The sequence below is a fragment of the Schistocerca piceifrons genome, chromosome 7 (assembly GCF_021461385.2).
Source record: "Schistocerca piceifrons isolate TAMUIC-IGC-003096 chromosome 7, iqSchPice1.1, whole genome shotgun sequence".
Taxonomy (NCBI): domain Eukaryota; kingdom Metazoa; phylum Arthropoda; class Insecta; order Orthoptera; family Acrididae; genus Schistocerca; species Schistocerca piceifrons.
In genome coordinates this window covers 431,047,738-431,066,776 of record NC_060144.1, presented here as the reverse complement: position 1 = coordinate 431,066,776, position 19,039 = coordinate 431,047,738, and the positions used below count along the sequence as shown (strand labels likewise).

At 41.5% G+C, this 19,039-nt stretch overlaps 1 protein-coding gene across 7 annotated transcripts in view; it reads left to right on the top strand.

Annotated features, from left to right (window-relative positions):
* LOC124805382 (transcription factor SPT20 homolog) overlaps nt 1-19,039 on the top strand; it is a 309,909-nt gene that overhangs the window by 170,400 nt on the left and 120,470 nt on the right. For all 7 annotated transcript variants that reach the window (XR_007017452.1, XM_047265939.1, XM_047265940.1 and 4 more), the window contains 2 exons: nt 480-578; nt 18,104-18,387. Coding sequence is in view for 6 of the 7 variants with exons in the window: in XM_047265939.1 (XP_047121895.1) it covers nt 480-578; nt 18,104-18,387 (383 nt within the window). In the remaining variant the exon portion in view is untranslated. The remainder of the gene's footprint in view (nt 1-479; nt 579-18,103; nt 18,388-19,039) is intronic.

The window sequence follows — 19,039 nt, the reverse complement described above, 5'->3', positions numbered from 1 at the left end:
TTAGCAGGGCGAGCCAGGTTCGGTCAAAGAAGATGCTATTGATACCGCACGCTGTACCCTCTGAACACCTTTCATCCTTTTGTGCAGCCACTATACCTGCCCCTTGCCATGACCGTGATAGTGTATATTTGGGTGCCTGTGTGGCTGCACATGTGAATGTATTTACCTTTACTAGAGAAAGATCAAGAGCTAGAAAGCTGGTGTGATTACTGTTTTCTGTTACGTGTGTCTGTGCATCGTGCATTGATCCAATGTAGGTTAGTGGGTGGTTGCCTTTGCCGTTGCCATACTCTACATATGTACAGAAGTGCATACATATTATATTACTGTTTACAAATATACTTATTGCAATATTTGAATCAGTATGTTATTGTTGCTTTAAAATATTGCTTTCAAGTTGTATGTATAATTGGTTCTTTGTTAAAAATAGTGAAACCATAATTCTGCATTTTGAGTATTGTCTCATTTTATTTTCTTAGACTTACCACAACAAGCTGGTATCATAGGAACTTCAGTGGCTATGCCAGTTGTATCATCCGTCCCTACTGTTTTTACTGGGCAGCAAGTTCAGCAAGCAGGTGTGTTGAGAAAATTTTCCGTTCTATATTTTTTCACTCTTATTTTGTTTCTATTTCTGCCTGATTTGTTATTTAGCTGCTGAATGAAAAACTCTACAACTCAGCATGCTGTTGGATAGACTACTTTCATTTGCTTGTCATTTTAAATAATTAAAGTTTAATGACTACAAGGACGATTCAAAGCTTTACTTGCTTCCATTACTTATATTGCTGTACTTAAGGATAGAATGTGTTTCAGGCAGAGGAGAAAGAGATTGATAAAAACATACACTGATGAGCCAGAACATTATCATCACCTGCTTAAACTGTGTTGGTCCGCCTTTGGAATGCAGTAGAGCAGTGCTTCTGTATGGTATGGATTTAACAAGTCATTGCTGAGTTTCCGGAAGTATGTGGCATCAGATGGCTACACATAGGTCGCACAATTCCAAGATGGAATGTAACAATATATGAAAAGGATAGTTGCTACTCACCCTATAGCAGAAATGCTGAGTCACATAAAGGCACAACAAAAAGACTGTCATAAAGTTAGCTTTCAAACAAGGCCTTTGTCAAAAGTAGACAACTCACACACACACACACACACACACACACACACACACACACACACACACACACACTCGTGCAAGTGCAACTAACAAACACATGACCACAGTCTCTGCCAGCTAGAGCCGGCTCTAGTGTGTTATTTGCATTTGTGTGAATGTGTGCATGTGAGTATGTGGTCTACTTTTGACAAAAGACTTGTTGGCTAAAACGTAACTTCCCGACAGTCATTTTGTTGTGCATTTCTGCGAGTCAGCATCTCTGCTATATGGTGAGGAGCAACTATCCTTTTCATATATCGTCATACAATTCCTGATAGGTATGGGTCGGTGGGTGCGAACTCCGTGCCTGGTAGCACCTGATGTGTATTCCATCACATTTAGCTCAGGTGAATTTGATAACCCAAGACATTCATGTGTCTTCACTATTGTACTTCTGAAATCAATGTAGCGTGGACCTGGCCTTGTGTCATGGACAGATATCCTGCTGAAAGATGCCATTTCTGTCAGAGAAGACATTAAGTACGAAGGGATGCAATAATTTTATTGTAGCCCACTGTTGTTAGTGTATCTTGGATTACTACCAGAGATCACAAGGAAATCCAGGCAAATGTCATCCATAGAATAACATTGCCCCTGCTGGTCTGCGTCCATGGCATGGTGCACTTTTCGATTAGCCTTTTGTACCTAGACACAACCATTGACATGATGTAAGTAATTCAACTGAGCAAGCAACATGATTTCATTGTACCATGGACCAGTTATCCTATGTCCACTGCAGTCGTAATTAACAGTGTCTTTGGGTCAATATGGGAACATTGGGCATCTACGGAAGAGGTAGAAGGATAGTGAAACTACCACTTTGTACTAAATGGTTGGACATCCATGACTTCGCAGAATGTGGGATTCAGCGGCTTGTCTGTTCTGTTAAGTAGAGTAGATTGTTCTGTGCGGCATTTCTGCCGAAAAAGCCAAACTGGTGCACGCACAAGTGTTTCGGAGTATACTGTTCACTGTACATCGTTCAACATGGAGGTCCACAGCAGACCATCCCGATGTGTTGACATGTTGACCCAACAGCATGGTCAGTTACGATTTCAGTGGGCATGGGTCCATCGAGATTCAACTATTGATCAATGGAAATGTGTCGGCTCTTTGGGTGATCACATTTTTGGTACACCAGGTCGATGGTAGTCTTCATAAATGCCATCAAAATGGTGCAAGGTGGCTTGAAACATGTTGTATGCCACGGACGTAGGTTGGTGGGAACGGAATTATGCTATGGGAGGACATTCTCCTGCACTTGCATGGTAACTGTTGTAGTTGTGAAAGACACACTCCCATCTGCGAACCACTTGCATCCCCTAATGCTTGATGTCTTCTCTGACAGGGAAGTCATCTTTCAGCAGTATAATTGTCTCAGAGCCAGAACTGTGATACAGTGGTTTTAGGTGTGGTACAGTGAACTCACTTTGATGTCTCAGCAACCAAATTTGACTGATGTAAATACTACAGAACCCTTCTTGGTCGCTATTGGGCGCCATCACCATATAAGCAAATCAGTGGCCCTTTATTCATGTGAATTACATGACCTGAGCATACCTCCACATACCTACCAACAGACTGTTGGATCCCTAATATGCAGAATCAGTGATGTATTTCATTCCATAGACAGACAAACAAGCTATTAAGCAGGTGGTCATAATGTTTTGACTCATCAGTGTAGGTTTTGTGTGTGTGTGTGTGTGTGTGTGTGTGTGTGTGTGTGTGTGTGTGTGTGTGTTTCGACATTTAGATGTTAATTATGAATTTTGTTCGTTGGATATATTATTGAGCTGCCATGTACAAGCACAAAAGGTGGACTTACTATTGAGAAGCATCTTCATAAGTTACAAACAAAAAGCAAAATTGAGCATCAGTGGATCAAAGTAAGGCCAGTTGAACACAGCCATCCTTTCCTGGAGCTCGTGAAGTATTTCCCACTTAAAAGAAATACTTTCACAAATTACTAAGAAAAATAGTGAGAGCTTTGTTGTAGTTGCTATTTTTCCATGTTGTTGTTGTGGTCTTCAGTCCTGAGGCTGGTTTGATGCAGCTCTCCATGCTACTCTATCCTGTGCAAGCTTCTTCATCTCCCAGTAACTACTGCAACCTACATCCTTTTGAATCTGCTTAGTGTATTCATCTCTTGGTCTCCCTCTACGATTTTTACCCTCCACCCTGCTCTCCAATACTAAATTGGTGATCCCTTGATGCCTCAGAACACGTCCTACCAACTGATCCCTTCTTCTAGTCAAGTTGTGCCACAAACTTCTCTTCTCCCCAATCTTGTTCAATACCTCCTCATTAGTTATGTGATCTACCCATCTAATTTTCAGCATTCTTCTGTAGCACCACATTTCGAAAGCTATTCTCTTCTTTTCCAAACTATTTATCGTCCATGTCTCACTTCCATACATGGCTACACTCCGTACAAATACTTTCAGAAATGACTTCCTGACACTTAGATCTATAAACGATCTTAACAAATTTCTCTTCTTCAGAAATGCTTTTTTTTGCCATTGCCAGTCTACATTTTATATCTTCTTTACTTCGACCATCATCAGTTATTTTGCTCCCCAAATAGCAAAACTCCTTTACTACTTTAAGTGTGTCATTTCCTAATCTAATTCCCTCAGCATCACCCAACTTAATTCGACTACATTCCATTATCCTTGTTTTGCTTTTGTTGATGTTCATCTTATATCCTCCTTTCAAGACACTGTTCATTCCGTTCAACTGCTCTTCCAAGTCCTTTGCTGTCTCTGAAAGAATTACAATGTCATCGGCAAACCTCAAAGTTTTTATTACTTCTCCATGGATTTTAATACCTACTCCAAATTTTTCTTCGGTTTCCTTCACTGCTTGCTCAATATAAAGGTTGAATAACATCGGGGAAAGGTTACAACCCTGTCTCACTCCCTTCCCAACCACTACTTCCCTTTCATGTCCCTCGACTCTTATAACTGCCATCTGGTTTCTGTACAAATTGTAGATAGCCTTTCGCTCCCTGTATTTTGCCCCTGCCAACTTCAGAATTTGAAAGAGAGTATTCCAGTCAACATTGTCAAACACTTCCTCTAAGTCTACAAATGCTAGAAACGTAGGTTTGCCTTTCCTTAATGTTTCTTCTAAGATAAGTCGTATAGTCAGTATTGCCTCACATGTTCCAATATTTCTATGGAATCCAAACTGATCTTCCCCAAGGTTGGCTTCTACTAGTTTTTCCATTTGTCTGTAAAGAATTCGCGTTAGTATTTTGCAGCTGTGGCTTATTAAACTGATAGTTCGGTAATTTTCACATCTGTCAACACCTGCTTTCTTTGGGATTGGAATTATTATATTCTTCTTGAAGTCTGAGGGTATTTCGCCTGTCTCATACATCTTGCTCACCAGATGGTAGTGTTTTGTCAGGACTGGCTCTCCCAAGGCCTGCAGTAGTTCTAATGGAATGTTGTCTACTCCCGGGGCCTTGTTTCGACTCATGTCTTTCAGTGCTCTGTCAAACTCTTCACGCCGTATTGTATCTCCCATTTCATCTTCGTCTACATCCTCTTCCATTTCCAGAATATTGTCCTCAAGTACGTCGCCCTTGTATAGACCCTCTATATACTCCTTCCACCTTTCTGCTTTCCCTTCTTTGCTTAGAACTGGGTTTCCCTCTAGGCTCTTGATATTCATACAAGTGGTTCTCTTTTCTCCAACGGTCTCTCTAATTTTCCTGTAGGCAGTATCTATCTTACCCCTAGTGAGATAAGCCTCTAAATCCTTACATTTGTCCTCTAGCCATCCCTGCTTAGCCATTTTTCACTTCCTGTCAATCTCATTTTTGAGACGTTTGTATTCCTTTTTGCCTGCTTCATTTACTGCATTTTTATATTTTCTCCTTTCATCAATTAAATTCAATACTTCTTCTGTTACCCGAGGAGTTCTACTAGCCTTTGTCTTTTTACCTACTTCATCCTCTGCTGCCTTCACCACCTCATCCCTCAAAGCTACCCATTCTTCTTCTACTCTATTTCTTTCCCCCATTCTTGTCAATCGTTCCCTTATGCTCTCCCTGAAACTCTGTACAACCTCTGGTTATTCAGTTTATCCAGGTCCCATCTCCTTAAATTCCCACCTTTTTGCAGTTTCTTCAGTTTTAATCTACAGTTCATAACCAATAGATTGTGGTCAGAGTCCACATCTGCCCCTGGAAATGTCTTACAATTTAAAATCTGGTTCCTAAATCTCTGTCTTATGATTACATAATCTATCTGAAACCTGTCAGTATCTCCAGGCTTCTTCCATGTATACAACCTTCTTTTATGATTCTTGAACCAAGTGTTAGCTATGATTAAGTTGTGCTATGTTTCCATAGTATATGTATTATTCATTTGTCTTCATCCTTTTATAGAGAAGTCACATTACCGTACTACCAGAGTCTAAGAAACTAATTGTACATGAAGCTTTGAAACAAGTTTCATGAAATAGACTCTACAGGAGTAGTAATTTACATACAACAGTGATCTAGTGCACCAGTTTCACTGTATCTCCTTGACATAAATAGCGTGGGCGGTCGCAGAGGGTGGGCTTACTGGTAGTTGGGAGCTCCAACGTCAGGCGCGTAATGGACCCCCTTAGAGATATGGCAGCAAGAGAGGGGAAGAAAACCAGTATGCACTCCATGTGCATACCGGGGGGAGTCATTCCAGATGTGGAAAGGGTCCTTCTGGATGCCATGAAGGGTACAGGGTGCACCCATCTGCAGGTGGTCGCCCATGTTGGCACCAATGATATGTGTCGCTATGGATCAGAGGAAATCCTCTCTGGCTTCCGGCGGCTATCTGATTTGGTGAAGACTGCCAGTCTCGCTAGCGGGATGAAAGCAGAGCTCACCATCTGCAACATTGTCAACGGGACTGACTGCGGACCTTTGGTACAGAGCCGAGTGGAGGGTCTGAATCAGAGGCTGAGACGGTTCTGCGACCGTGTGGGCTGCAGATTCCTCGACTTTCACCATAGGGTGGTGGGGTTTTGGGTTCCGCTGGATAGGTCAGGAGTCCACTACACGCAACAAGCGGCTACACGGGTAGCAGGGGTTGTGTGTCGTGGACTGGGCGGTTTTTTAGTTTAGATGGCCTCGGGCAAGTACAGAAAGCGCAGCAGCCTCAAAGGGTGCGGGGCAAAGTCAGGACATGCGGGGTCCAAGCAGCAATCGGTATTGTAATTGTAAACTGTCGAAGCTGCATTGGTAAAGTACCGGAACTTCAAGCGCTGATAGAAAGCACCGAAGCTGAAATCGTTATAGGTACAGAAAGCTGGCTGAAGCCAGAGATAAATTCTGCTGAAATTTTTACAAAGGCATAGACGGTGTTTAGAAAGGATAGATTGCATGCAACTGGCGGTGGAGTGTTTGTCGCTGTTAGTCGTAGTTTATCCTGTAGTGAAATAGAAGTCGATAGTTCCTGTGAATTATTATGGGTGGAGGTTACACTCAACAACCGAGCTAGGTTAATAGTTGGCTGCTTTTACCGACCGCCCGACTCAGCAGTATTAGTGGCAGAACAACTGAGAGAAAATTTGGAATACATTTCACATAAATTTTCTCAGCATGTTATAGTCTTAGGTGGAGATTTCAATTTACCAGATATAGACTAGGACACTCAGATGTTTAGGATGGGTGGTAGGGACAGAGCATCGAGTGACATTATACTGAGTGCACTATCTGAAAATTACCTCAAGCAATTAAACAGAGAACCGACTTGTGGAGATAACATCTTGGACCTACTGATAACAAACAGACCCGAACTTTTCGACTCTGTAAGTGCAGAACAGGGAATCAGTGATCACAAGGCCATTGCAGCATCCCTGAATATGGAATTTAATAGGAATATAAAAAAAGGGAGGAAGGTTTATCTGTTTAGCAAGAGTAATAGAAGGCAGATTTCAGACTACTTAACAGATCAGAACGAAAATTTCTGGTGTGACACTGACAATGTTGAGTGTTTATGGAAAAAGTTCAAGGCAATCGTAAAATGCATTTTAGACAGGTACGTGCCGAGTAAAACTGTGAGGGACGGGAAAAACCCACCGTGGTTCAACAACAAAGTTAGGAAACTACTGCGAAAGCAAAGAGAGCTTCACTGCAAGTTTAAATGCAGCCAAAACCTCTCAGACAAACAGAAGCTAAACTATGTCAAAGTTAGCGTAAGGAGGGCTATGCGTGAAGCGTTCAGTGAATTCGAAAGTAAAATTCTATGTACCGACTTGACAGAAAATCCTAGGAAGTTCTGGTCTTACGTTAAATCAGTAAGTGGCTTGAAACAGAATATCCAGACACTCTGGGATGATGATGGCATTGAAACAGAGGATGACACGCTTAAAGCTGAAATACTAAACACCTTTTTCCAAAGCTGTTTCACAGAGGAAGATTACACTGCAGTTCCTTATCTAAATCCTCGCACAAACGAAAAAAATGGCTGACATCGAAATAAGTGTCCAAGGAATAGAAAAGCAACTGGAATCACTCAACAGAGGAAAGTCCACTGGACCTGACGGGATACCAATACGATTCTACACAGAGTACGCGAAAGGACTTGCCCCCCTTCTAGCAGCCGTGTACCGCAAGTCCCTAGAGGAACGGAAGGTTCCAAATGATTGGAAAAGAGCACAGGTAGTCCCAGTCTTCAAGAAGGGTCGTCGAGCAGATGCGCAAAACTATAGACCTATATCTCTGACGTCGATCTGTTGTAGAATTTTAGAACATGTTTTTTGCTCGCGTATCATGTCGTTTTTGGAAACCCAGAATCTACTCTGTAGGTATCAACATGGATTCCGGAAACAGCGATCGTGTGAGACCCAACTCGCTTTATTTGTTCATGAGTCCCAGAAAATATTAGATACAGGCTCTCAGGTAGATGCTATTTTCCTTGACTTCCGGAAGGCGTTCGATACAGTTCCGCACTGTCGCCTGATAAACAAAGTAAGAGCCTACGGAATATCAGACCAGCTGTGTGGCTGGATTGAAGAGTTTTTAGCAAACAGAACACAGCATTTTGTTATCAATGGGGAGACGTCTACAGATGTTGGAGTGACCTCTGGCGTGCCACAGGGGAGTGTTATGGGACCATTGCTTTTCACAATATATATATAAATGACCTAGTAGATAGTGTCGGAAGTTCCATGCGGCTTTTCGCGGACGATGCTGTAGTATATCGAGAAGTTGCAGCATTAGAAAATTGTAGCGAAATGCAGGAAGATCTGCAGCGGATAGGCACTTGGTGCAGGGAGTGGCAACTGACCCTTAACATAGACAAATGTAATGTATTGCGAATACATAGCAAGAAGGATCCTTTATTGTATGATTATATGATAACGGAACAAACACTGGTAGCAGTTACTTCTGTAAAATATCTGGGAGTATGCATGCGGAACGATTTGAAGTGGAATGATCATATAAAATTAATTGTTGGTAAGGCAGGTGCCGGGTTGGTGGTGGTGGTGGTGGTGGTGGTGGTGGTGGTGGTGGTTAGTGTTTAACGTCCCGTCGACAACGAGGTCATTAGAGACGGAGCTCATGCTCGGGTTAGGGAAGGATTGGGAAGGAAATCGGCCGTGCCCTTTCAAAGGAACCATCCCGGCATTTGCCTGAAGCGATTTAGGGAAATCACGGAAAACCTAAATCAGGATGGCTGGAGACTGGATTGAACCGTCGTACTCCCGAATGCGAGTCCAGTGTGCTAACCACTGCGCCACCTCGCTCGGTGGTGGTGCCAGGTTGAGATTCATTGGGAGAGTCCTTAGAAAATGTAAACCCATCAACAAAGGAGGTGGCTTACAAAACACTCATTCAAGCTATACTTGAGTATTGCTCATCAGTGTGGGATCCATACCAGATCGGGTTGACGGAGGAGATAGAGAAGATCCAAAGAAGAGCGGCGCGTTTCGTCACAGGGTTATGTGGTAACCGTGATAGCATTACGGAGATGTTTAGCAAACTCAAGTGACAGACTCTGCAAGAGAGGCGCTCTGCATCGCAGTGTAGCTTGCTCGCCAGGTTTCGAGAGGGTGCATTTCTGGATGAGGTATCAAATATATTGCTTCCCCCTACTTATACCTACCGTGGAGATCACGAATGTAAAATTACAGAGATTCGAGCGCTTACGGAGGCTTTCAGACAGTCGTTCTTCCCGCGAACCATACGCAACTGGTACAGAAAAGGGAGGTAATGACCGTGGCACGTAAAGTGCCCTCCGCCATACACCGTTGGGTGGCTTGCGGAGTATAAATGTAGATGTAGATGTAGATGTGTAGCGACACTTCCAAATTATAAAATGAGCCATATCCTAGATAACTGCAATCACACTTATGCAGTGAAATGGTCTATTCTGCAACACATTAAACAGAATACTTTAATGAGTTATCTAAACAATCCACTCAATTATAAACATATTTGATCATTTCTTAATATATTGAGGCTTGTACGTATAAAACATATACATGGTGTTTCAAAAAGGACTTTACAACTTTAAAAATTCGTATAAATTTATTGAAAGAAGATATAAAGCTGTGTTTAGTGTTACTTTGTAGGGAAACACATCAAGTTTTTTTTACCTTAAACTAAAGATGTTGCTTGTGTTACCCTGCACACATGCCATCGGAAGTCAGTTTCTTCCCAAACTCACTGTAGCATTGCAGGTGTACCTTGTCATTGGCAGTGTAACTTCTTGCTCTAAGTTCAGGTAAAGAAGCTGGCAAAGGAGGTACAAACATGATATCCTTGATGAATCCCCATAAAAAAGTCGAATGTTGTCAGGTCTGGGGAAAGTGGGGGCCATGCAATTGGCATATCATGGCCAATACATTGACCTGGAAAGCGGTCACTGGGAAAATCCCGGACAGCCAGGTAATGGGGTGGTGCACCATCTTGCATGAAGTAAACATTTCATTCTTTGTCATCCTTGTCAATCAAAAATTGTTGTAACATATCCATGTACACTATCCCACTGATGTTTCTCTCATCGAAAAGAAAAGGGCTGTACACTTTGTTCTTGCTCAGTTCACAAAAAGTGTTCAGTTTAGGGCTATCACGAACCTGTTGCAATGTTTGATGTGGATTTTCACTGCTCCAAATTGTACAGTTGTGTGCTAACCTTGCAACTTAAGTGAAAAGTTAACTCATCAGAAAAGATGATTTTGTCCAAGAAATGTTCAGTCTCATGTAATCGATTTGCCATATCCGCAAACAAGTTCTTGCGAGCAATTTTATTAGTGTCTTTTATTGCTTGTACGATCATCAATCTGTATGGTTTCAAATGCAAATGGTTTCTCAGCACAAGCCGAACTGTCATATGTTGGGTTTGCAGTTTGCGAGATGCATGCCGGGTTGGTTTCATAGGGCTGTTGGCAAAACGTTGTCTCACTCACTCAATGACACCGTCAGATGTGCTTAGACAACCTGCATTTTTCCCATGTCTTATCGAGCACCCTGTTTCTATAAAACGTTTATGCCACTCAAAAATTGTAGGCCTACTAGGAGGGTCTTTAATGTACTTGGTACAGAAATTATGCTGAACTGTTGTCGCTGACTTCGATTCTTGAAACCAAAACACACAACTTGCACGCTTGGGTCCAGTGAAGGCAGCCATCTTAACTGAACTGCAGCTAGCACTCCTTACAGTGCAGTTCGGCACTAGTGAACTACGGAAGACACAACTTGATGTATTTGCCTACAAATTGACAGTACACTCACCTCTGTAGGTACTATGAATTAATTTACATGAATTTTTTCAAAGTTGTGAATGCCTTTTTGAAACATCTTGTATTGTTGGTCTATAACTAAAAAGGAACTACTGAGCTGACTTGCAAGAGACTAACAGCCTTTGTCATTTGGTAATAAATAATTTTGAAACTTGTTGGGAGATGAATTTTTTTTTTCCCGAAAGCAATTTTAACACCTGTATGTCTATCATTGCAGCAGTTTATCTTCCAATGATTAAAAGCGTGAAACTACAATTGAAGAAATGCTGAGACAGAGGGAATTAACATAAATAAAGGCCAGGTGGGTGGTGAGAACCAATGACATGTTGTAGTGCTAGTTACCACCTGCGCGGTTCTGAGAAATTGGTGTCTGGGGGAAGAATCCAAATGGTGCGTGTGGTGAAACAGGCACAGAGATGACTTCTGAAATTTTCCTGGTGTATTTCTTCCTCCAGTAATTTTTGAGGTTGCAGCCGGGTCCCATTAACATTCTGCCACAATATTTTGGCCCAGAGACATCCGGCCATCCTCAGGTGAGTAGACAAAATGCTGAAGAGACCTGATGCAGTCATGGTATTTATAGCGAATTTCATGCACGCGAATTGTTCTGGCAATGTATGGCACATGCGATAGGAGGTGACATGCACAAGGCACCGAAGTTATGTGTGCTGCCCTCAGTCGTGAAGTAAGCACAAACTAATCACTGAGTATCGACTGAGCACGTCGATTCCGTTGTGACTGCATAATTTTAATAATAGGATTCCAATTTTTATCAAGCTGAAAGTGGTTGTCACGGTTCATTAAATTATTGGCAAGATGTATTTCCACGTTTTCTTTAATTACAGAGTCCCAGAAGCTGGAAATCGGTGCTAAAATTTTGGTATTATCGTATTCCATTGGATGTCCTATGGAAATGCAATGTTCTGCCCCTGGTGATTTTAAAGGTTGCCACAGGCAGGTGTGTCTTTCATGTTCTACACAGCGTTGCTGAACCTTTCATGTCATCTGACCTATATATGCAGAGCCAAACTCACAGGGAATTGTAAATCGTCTATAATGGATCCAACTAAGGCTCTGCTCTTTGCTGGTGGATGAAAGATGCCATTGATATTATGCTTCCTAAGCAATCAGTCTATTTTAGAACACGTTCCCAGCATACAGAAGGAATGCAGTAGATTTATAGTCATCAGTCTCCTCAGAGCGTTACTTCTTGTTATTATAATTGTGCATGGCATTCTGTATTTGACGCGAAGTATAGCCATTCTCTTTAGAAACCTTTTCCAAATGCATTAATTCTTTATGAAGGCCATCAGCATCCGAAATTACATGCTCCTAATGAATTAAAGTACTGAGAACATCGGCAGTTTGAACATACTCTCTCCTCAACTTATTTTTTATTTAATAACGAATTTTTTGAACAAACTGATGGTGTTGCCATGGGGAGTCCCTTGTCTCCTGTGGTGGTCAATCTTTTTATGGAAGACTTTGAGGAGAAAGCTCTTGAGTCCGCCGTCTTAAAGCCTATTGTTTTCTGGCAGTACGTAGATGATACTTTTGTTGTATGACCTCATGGCAGACAAGAAGTGTAGAAGTTCCTTTGTCATTTAAACACTTTACATGAGAACATCAAGTTTACTATGGAAATTGAGAAAGATGGGACTTTACCCTTTGTAGACGTGTTAGTATGCCATAAGAATGATGGGTCTTTGGGACATTCGGTGTACAGAAAACCCACACATACAGATCTATATCTTCAGGTGTCCAGCTGCCATCACCCCATACAAACTGCCAGTGTTCTCAGTACTTTAATTCATCGGTCACATGTAATTTTGGATACTGATAGCCTTCATGAAGAATTATCTGGAAAAGGTTTTTAAAGAGAATGGCTATACTTCGCCTCAAATACGGAAGGCCATGCACAATTATAATAACAAGAAGCAACACTCTAAGGAGACTGATGACAACTATAAATGAACTCTGTGTTCCTTCCATATGCCAGGAACGTGTCTTCTAAATAGGCAAATTGCTTAGGAAGAATAGTATCAATGTCATCATCTGTCCACCATCAAAGAGCAGGGCCTTAGTTGGATCTATTAAAGATGATTTGCAATTGAGGAAGGCGGGTGTTTATAAAATTCCCTGTGAGTGTGGCTCTGCATATATAGGTCAGACGACACGAACAGTTCAGCAACGCTGTGTAGAACACGAAAGACACACTCATCTGCGGCAACCTTTAAAATCAGCAGTGGCAGAACATTGCATTTCCATGGGACATTCAGTGGCATACAATAATACAAAAATTTTGAGTACCAGTTTCCAGCTTCTGGGACTCTGTGATTAAAGAATCCGTGGAAATACTACATCTTGCCAATAATTTAATGAGTTGTGAGAACCGCTTTCAGCTTGATAAAAATTGGAATCCTATTATTAAAATTATGCAGTCACAACGGAATTAGCATGCTCAGTCAATACTCAGCGATTAGTTTGTCCTTAGTTCACTACTGAGGGCAGCACACACAACTTGGGTGCCTCGCGCATGCCACCTCGTAAGGCGTGCTGTAAACTGCCAGTACGATTCGCATGCGTGGAATATGCTATAAGTACCATGACTGCATCAAGTCTCTTCAGTACTTTGTTTACTCACTTAAGGATGGCCAGAATGTTGATGGGATCCGGCTGCGAACCCGAAAATTACTGGAAGGCACCGAAATCATGACTGTCATGTTGTACAGCATGCTTTGCAACAGGATATTGTGTATGCACCCTCTGCCTATTCCCATTCATCCTGAAGTGATAACTGGGTGGTAGTCATACTACTCTAAAAGGCTGAACATGTTTATTTTTGCATGCCTACCACCCAGTTATCAATCAGGATGAATGGACGTAGGCATAGGGTGTATAAAGGCAACACATGATATCCTGTTGCTAAGCATGCTGTACAGCATGACAGTCATGTTTTTGGTGCCTGTTTCACCACACTTGCCATCTGGATTCTACCCTCAGACACAAGCTTCTCAGAACTCTGTAGATGGGAAGTAGCACTACAACACGTCCTTGGTTCTCGCCGCCCACCTGGCCTTAATTTATGTTAAGTCTTTCCATCACAGCATTTCTTCACAGTAACTACTTCTTTCTTCACACCATTTTAGTTTTCTACCTCTTCCATTTTTTGCCTCATCTATTTTTTGCCATCCCACCCCCCACCTTTGTTACATACAATTCACTTAACTTTTCACTCTTATTAACTCATGCATGATGTTCTAGTAGTAATCTCTGTCTTGCATATTACCCTGTCTTCCACCTTTAAGCTCTCAGGTTTTCAAATCTCATCTGCTGCAGTCCCAAACAATTGGTCTTTCCTTCTCAGCCCGTCTGTAGGTCTCCCTTAACCCGGGGCTCTGGGTGACTTTTCTGAACTATTCCCCTTTCCTTAAACCTCTCCAGTCCTTTTCCTTCACCTGTCTTCCTTCCACTTCAACTCTTCTGCCAGAAGAAGGAGCCACTGGTTCCAAAATCTTAAATCTTGTAAAAGTTAAATTCTTTGTGTGTGTGTGTGTGTGTGTGTGTGTTTTTTTTTTTTTTTTTTTTTATCCCCCTGCCACCACTTGGTGAGTAGATGTTTTGTCTATCCATTTACATTGTATTGATTACACTGTATTGATTATTTTTGTTGTTATAATTATTTATTTAGTTTTTATGGTGACCCAGCTCTGATTGATATAGGAAGTCATGACTGTCAGTACTCCAAACAATATTCTGCACACAGTAAAGAAGCCTGCTTTCGCTAACTCGAAGTGAAATAGCAGCCTGAAAGTGAAGCATTTAGGGCATGCTGCTGGATGAGACAAAGATCAGTGTTCATCGTGGTCTATAGTTAAGCACGTTTGTTTCAGTTGAAGGGCTGAAAGCAGTGAACGGTGGTTGCTGTGTTTTTGATCTTGGCCGCAACTCAAGCTTCCAAAAATGTTAGATAATGTTCAGATCTTTTTGGGTAGGCCACTCCAAAGATTCCACTTCACTTTCTTCAAAGCATGAAGCTGCTGAAAAAAGTATTATTACACATATGACATTATACTGTTTACCTCAAGTGCAGGTAAAGTTGAACATTGAATGGAAGGGCTTAATAGAGCGACTTTGAAACAAGTCATTAAAATATAGGACAATACGCCTGAGGTGATAACTAACACAGTGAAAAGAAAATTGGACAAATCAACATTGAATTTATATAATCAGTTGACGAGCTCCGGTGTTTAGAACAGATGAAGGTGTCTGGATGGACAGAAATAGAAATAAACAGAAGAGTAAAAGTGGTCTGAAATGCTTTTAGAAAATTAAATAGGATTTTTAGCATTAACCTTATGATGTGCATAAATAGGAAACCTTACAGTGTACATTATCAGTTTTCGCTTATGGCACCGAGACATGGAGATTTCATGTGAAAACCATTTAAAATTTATAGTTTGCTCAGTTAACAGTGGAAAAATGCAAATTGAAATTGCTAGGACAGAAGGAGAACAAAGAAATTGCTCAGGGAACATTCTCCTTTCCTTTCTTGACCATTTCCGTATCAGTCTTCACAACAGTCTATATGTTTATATTCAGAGCTGCAGCAATTTGTAGATTACCTTGTTAATCGTGGCAGTGAGCCACCGTTAAGGTTTTCACTCTCAACCTTGGCACATAACACACAAAGCATTTCTCTCAGCTGACGTCATACAGTGGTACCCTAGCCAAGAGAATGACATCGAACTTTCCACTTACAACAATCAAAAAGCTTGCTTCAGACATGGTTCAGCACCACACAAGTAAAGCAAAAATTCTGGCAATAAAAAAAAAAAAATAAAAAAAAAATAAAATAAAAACAAAGAAAACAGAATCACAGGGTGCAATGAATAATCATACAGAACAACAAGCTGTCTGAAACAGAAGCAAGTGAGAAGTGTTTTGGTGGTGGGGTTAATGTATAAGGGACATTCAAAAAGAAACGAGCCAGAGAAATATTTACAGAAACCAGTACCTGTATGTTAGAAGTATTGACCCTGGCTGTTGAGACACTTGTCCCACTGTGACACAAGGTAGCGAATGGCTGGCTCATAAAATTCCCGGGGCTGTGATATTAACCAGTTCTGCACGCACAGCTGGAAGTTGGCATCCAAGGTGAATCATTTGCCACCACTCATGCCAGGAACGCATTCCCTTCCTGAGTAAAGTGCTGCAGATGAGCAAGACAGTGGGCCATTCGACATGCTTCCTGGTGTGGTTGAAGACCAGGGGGCACCCTTTGGGCACACACTTTGCACATGTGCATTTGCTCCTTCATGATGGTGTGAACACTACCGACACTCAACCCGACCATGCCGGCTACGGCTTTCGCTGTCAATCAGTGGTCCTGGGTAATGAGTGCTCCAGATTGTGCATCACTGGCTAATGACACCCATCCTTCCCGCAAGCGCTTGTGCTATGCCTTGACCCTTGCAAGGGACATGCAGTATTCGCCATACACTTGCGACATTCGTCGATGAATGTCCATTCCTCCTACTCCTTCCGCTGTCAGAAAATCAGCAACACCTCTTTGCTCTTCTTTTGACGCCTCTATGTCACTGTTTGCAATGTGACTGGCAGTGTTGGACAATTGATGCTTGCTGCTGCTAGCTGTGTATAGTCAAGAGACGTGCACACATGCCCTCTAGTGACGGGCTGTGGACTTCCACTTTCTGGTAGGAACCAAACCTCGTTACACACGCCACTATATTACCATCCTGTCACTGGTTTGCGCATTCCATTTCTTTTTGAATGCCCCATATAATTATTAAACATGGTGGTTACTGCAGCTACATGTCTCGTGGGAATGGCAGAATGCTTGTTGTGCCTCCCCCTTGGACCTCACTTCACTACTTGATACATAGCTGCCAGTCTTAAAGTGATTTGAGCAGATTATAGTAATTTGATGTGTGGAATTTGTCTGCAGCCTTCATGTAAGTATTAAAGATGTAATCTCCACGTAACAGCTGTAAATACAGGGTGATTCAAAAAGAATACCACAACTTTAGGAATTTAAAACTCTGCAACGACAAAAAGCAGAGCTAAGCATTATCTGTCGGCGAATTAAGGGAGCTATAAAGTTTCATTTAGTTGTACATTTGTTCGCTTGAGGCGCTGTTGACTAGGCGTCAGCGTCACCTTTCTTCGGAGGTGCTACTGTAACTGGACTACAGTATCTGGAGATGTTAGAAAATTGGCTGTTCCCTCAGCTCGAACAAGAAGCACAACAATTCATATTTCAGCAGGATGGAGCGCCACCACATTGGCACTTATCTGTCCGTAACTACCTGAATGTCAACTGCCCGAGGCGATGGATCGGCCGCCAGGCAGCTCGTGACAGAGCACTTCATCACTGGCCTCCAAGAAGCCCTGATCTTACCCCGTGCGATTTTTTCTTATGGGGGTATGTTAAGGATATGGTGTTTCGGCCACCTCTCCCAGCCACCATTGATGATATGAAACGAGAAATAACAGCAGCTATCCAAACTGTTACGCCTGATATGCTACAGAGAGTGTGGAACGAGTTGGAGTATCGGGTTGATATTGCTCGAGTGTCTGGAGGGGGCCATATTGAACATCTCTGAACTTGTTTTTGAGTGAAAAAAAACCTTTTTAAATACTCTTTGTAATGATGTATAACAGAAGGTTATATTATGTTTCTTTCATTAAATACACATTTTTAAAGTTGTGGTATTCTTTTTGAATCACCCTGTATTTTTATTCATTGTGATTACAGTTTCAGGTGTTGCTCATTTTTAAGCAGAAATCACAAATGGCGGACATTCAAAACTGCAATAGCAATACATAACAGCTTTGGCAGTTATAAGTGGAAACTACTATATTTAAGAAAAAAGTAACAAAAATAGTGGAGTGTTCCGATTACGGTTTAACGTGAGAGACATATTTTAGAATGTGAAAGAATTATCTGCATTGAGCAGTGTTACAGCATGAACTGTGACGTTATCTCATTTGAAAATTAATATCCAAATAACTACCCATTTCCTGTTGCAGGTGACATCTATTCCTATTTTTTTTTTCTCCATTATTGAAATTAAAGCTGAAGTTAATTTTTGGGAAATATTTTAACATTTTTTAATGCCTTTTGAGAAGTTTGCAAGAAATATGACTTTTTGCATGAATATATCTTTTGTGCAGTTGGACAGTTGAGTGGTCCACCTCCTCCAATAATGGGTGTGCCACCACCACACTTAAACCAGCAGATGATTCAGTCACAGCAACAGCAGCATATGTTGTCACAACAGCAGCAACCTCCACCAACATCACAACCACAGCAGCAACAACCACATCCACAACCTCATTTACCACCAGTTCAAGTGCAACTTCCTCCACCTGGCCTACATATTCCGACACATCAAGGTCCACTTGTCCCGCCCCAACAGCATACCACGCAGCAGCAGCAGCAGCAGCAACATCTACAGGTATGATTTTGTTGTGTTGCATAAAAGAAGATAGTCATTTCATGAATAGAGAGCAGAAAGTAGATTGAAAGTTTTGTTATTTATACAAGATAAAATTCATTTGTACTCACTTTCATTTCTTCCCTATAAAGTGGAATCCAGATTATCTTATCTAGTAAACATCACATTTACACTTAGGTGTAGTTTACACGGAGATACTATGTTGTGAAACTTAAGTTTCTAACCTTCTGGGTGGCAAAATATGTAAAATTAGGGATATACATATATAAAGGATTGGTGTGAACAATTAACACTAGCTTTCAAGCTCTTGCTCTTTTTATAGTAGGCGCGCGCGCGCACACACACACACACACACACACACACACACACACACACACACACACACACACACACAGTTTTGAGATCTTCTAACTTTTTTTACAGAAAACTGTCAGTCAGCATTTCCGTAAATGTGACATGAAGTGTGGGTCACTGACAAACTGGTTGGTTTATGGACAGTTACGGTATGCACAAGTGCTTGATGGACATTGATTACAATCATTGTGAGAATAAAGTGTGATTCATTGTTGTATTTGAGACACTTCTTTGTAATATTAACATTGAAGAATTCATGATGTTGGTGTTACCAAGAAAAATATATCCTGGAACAAAT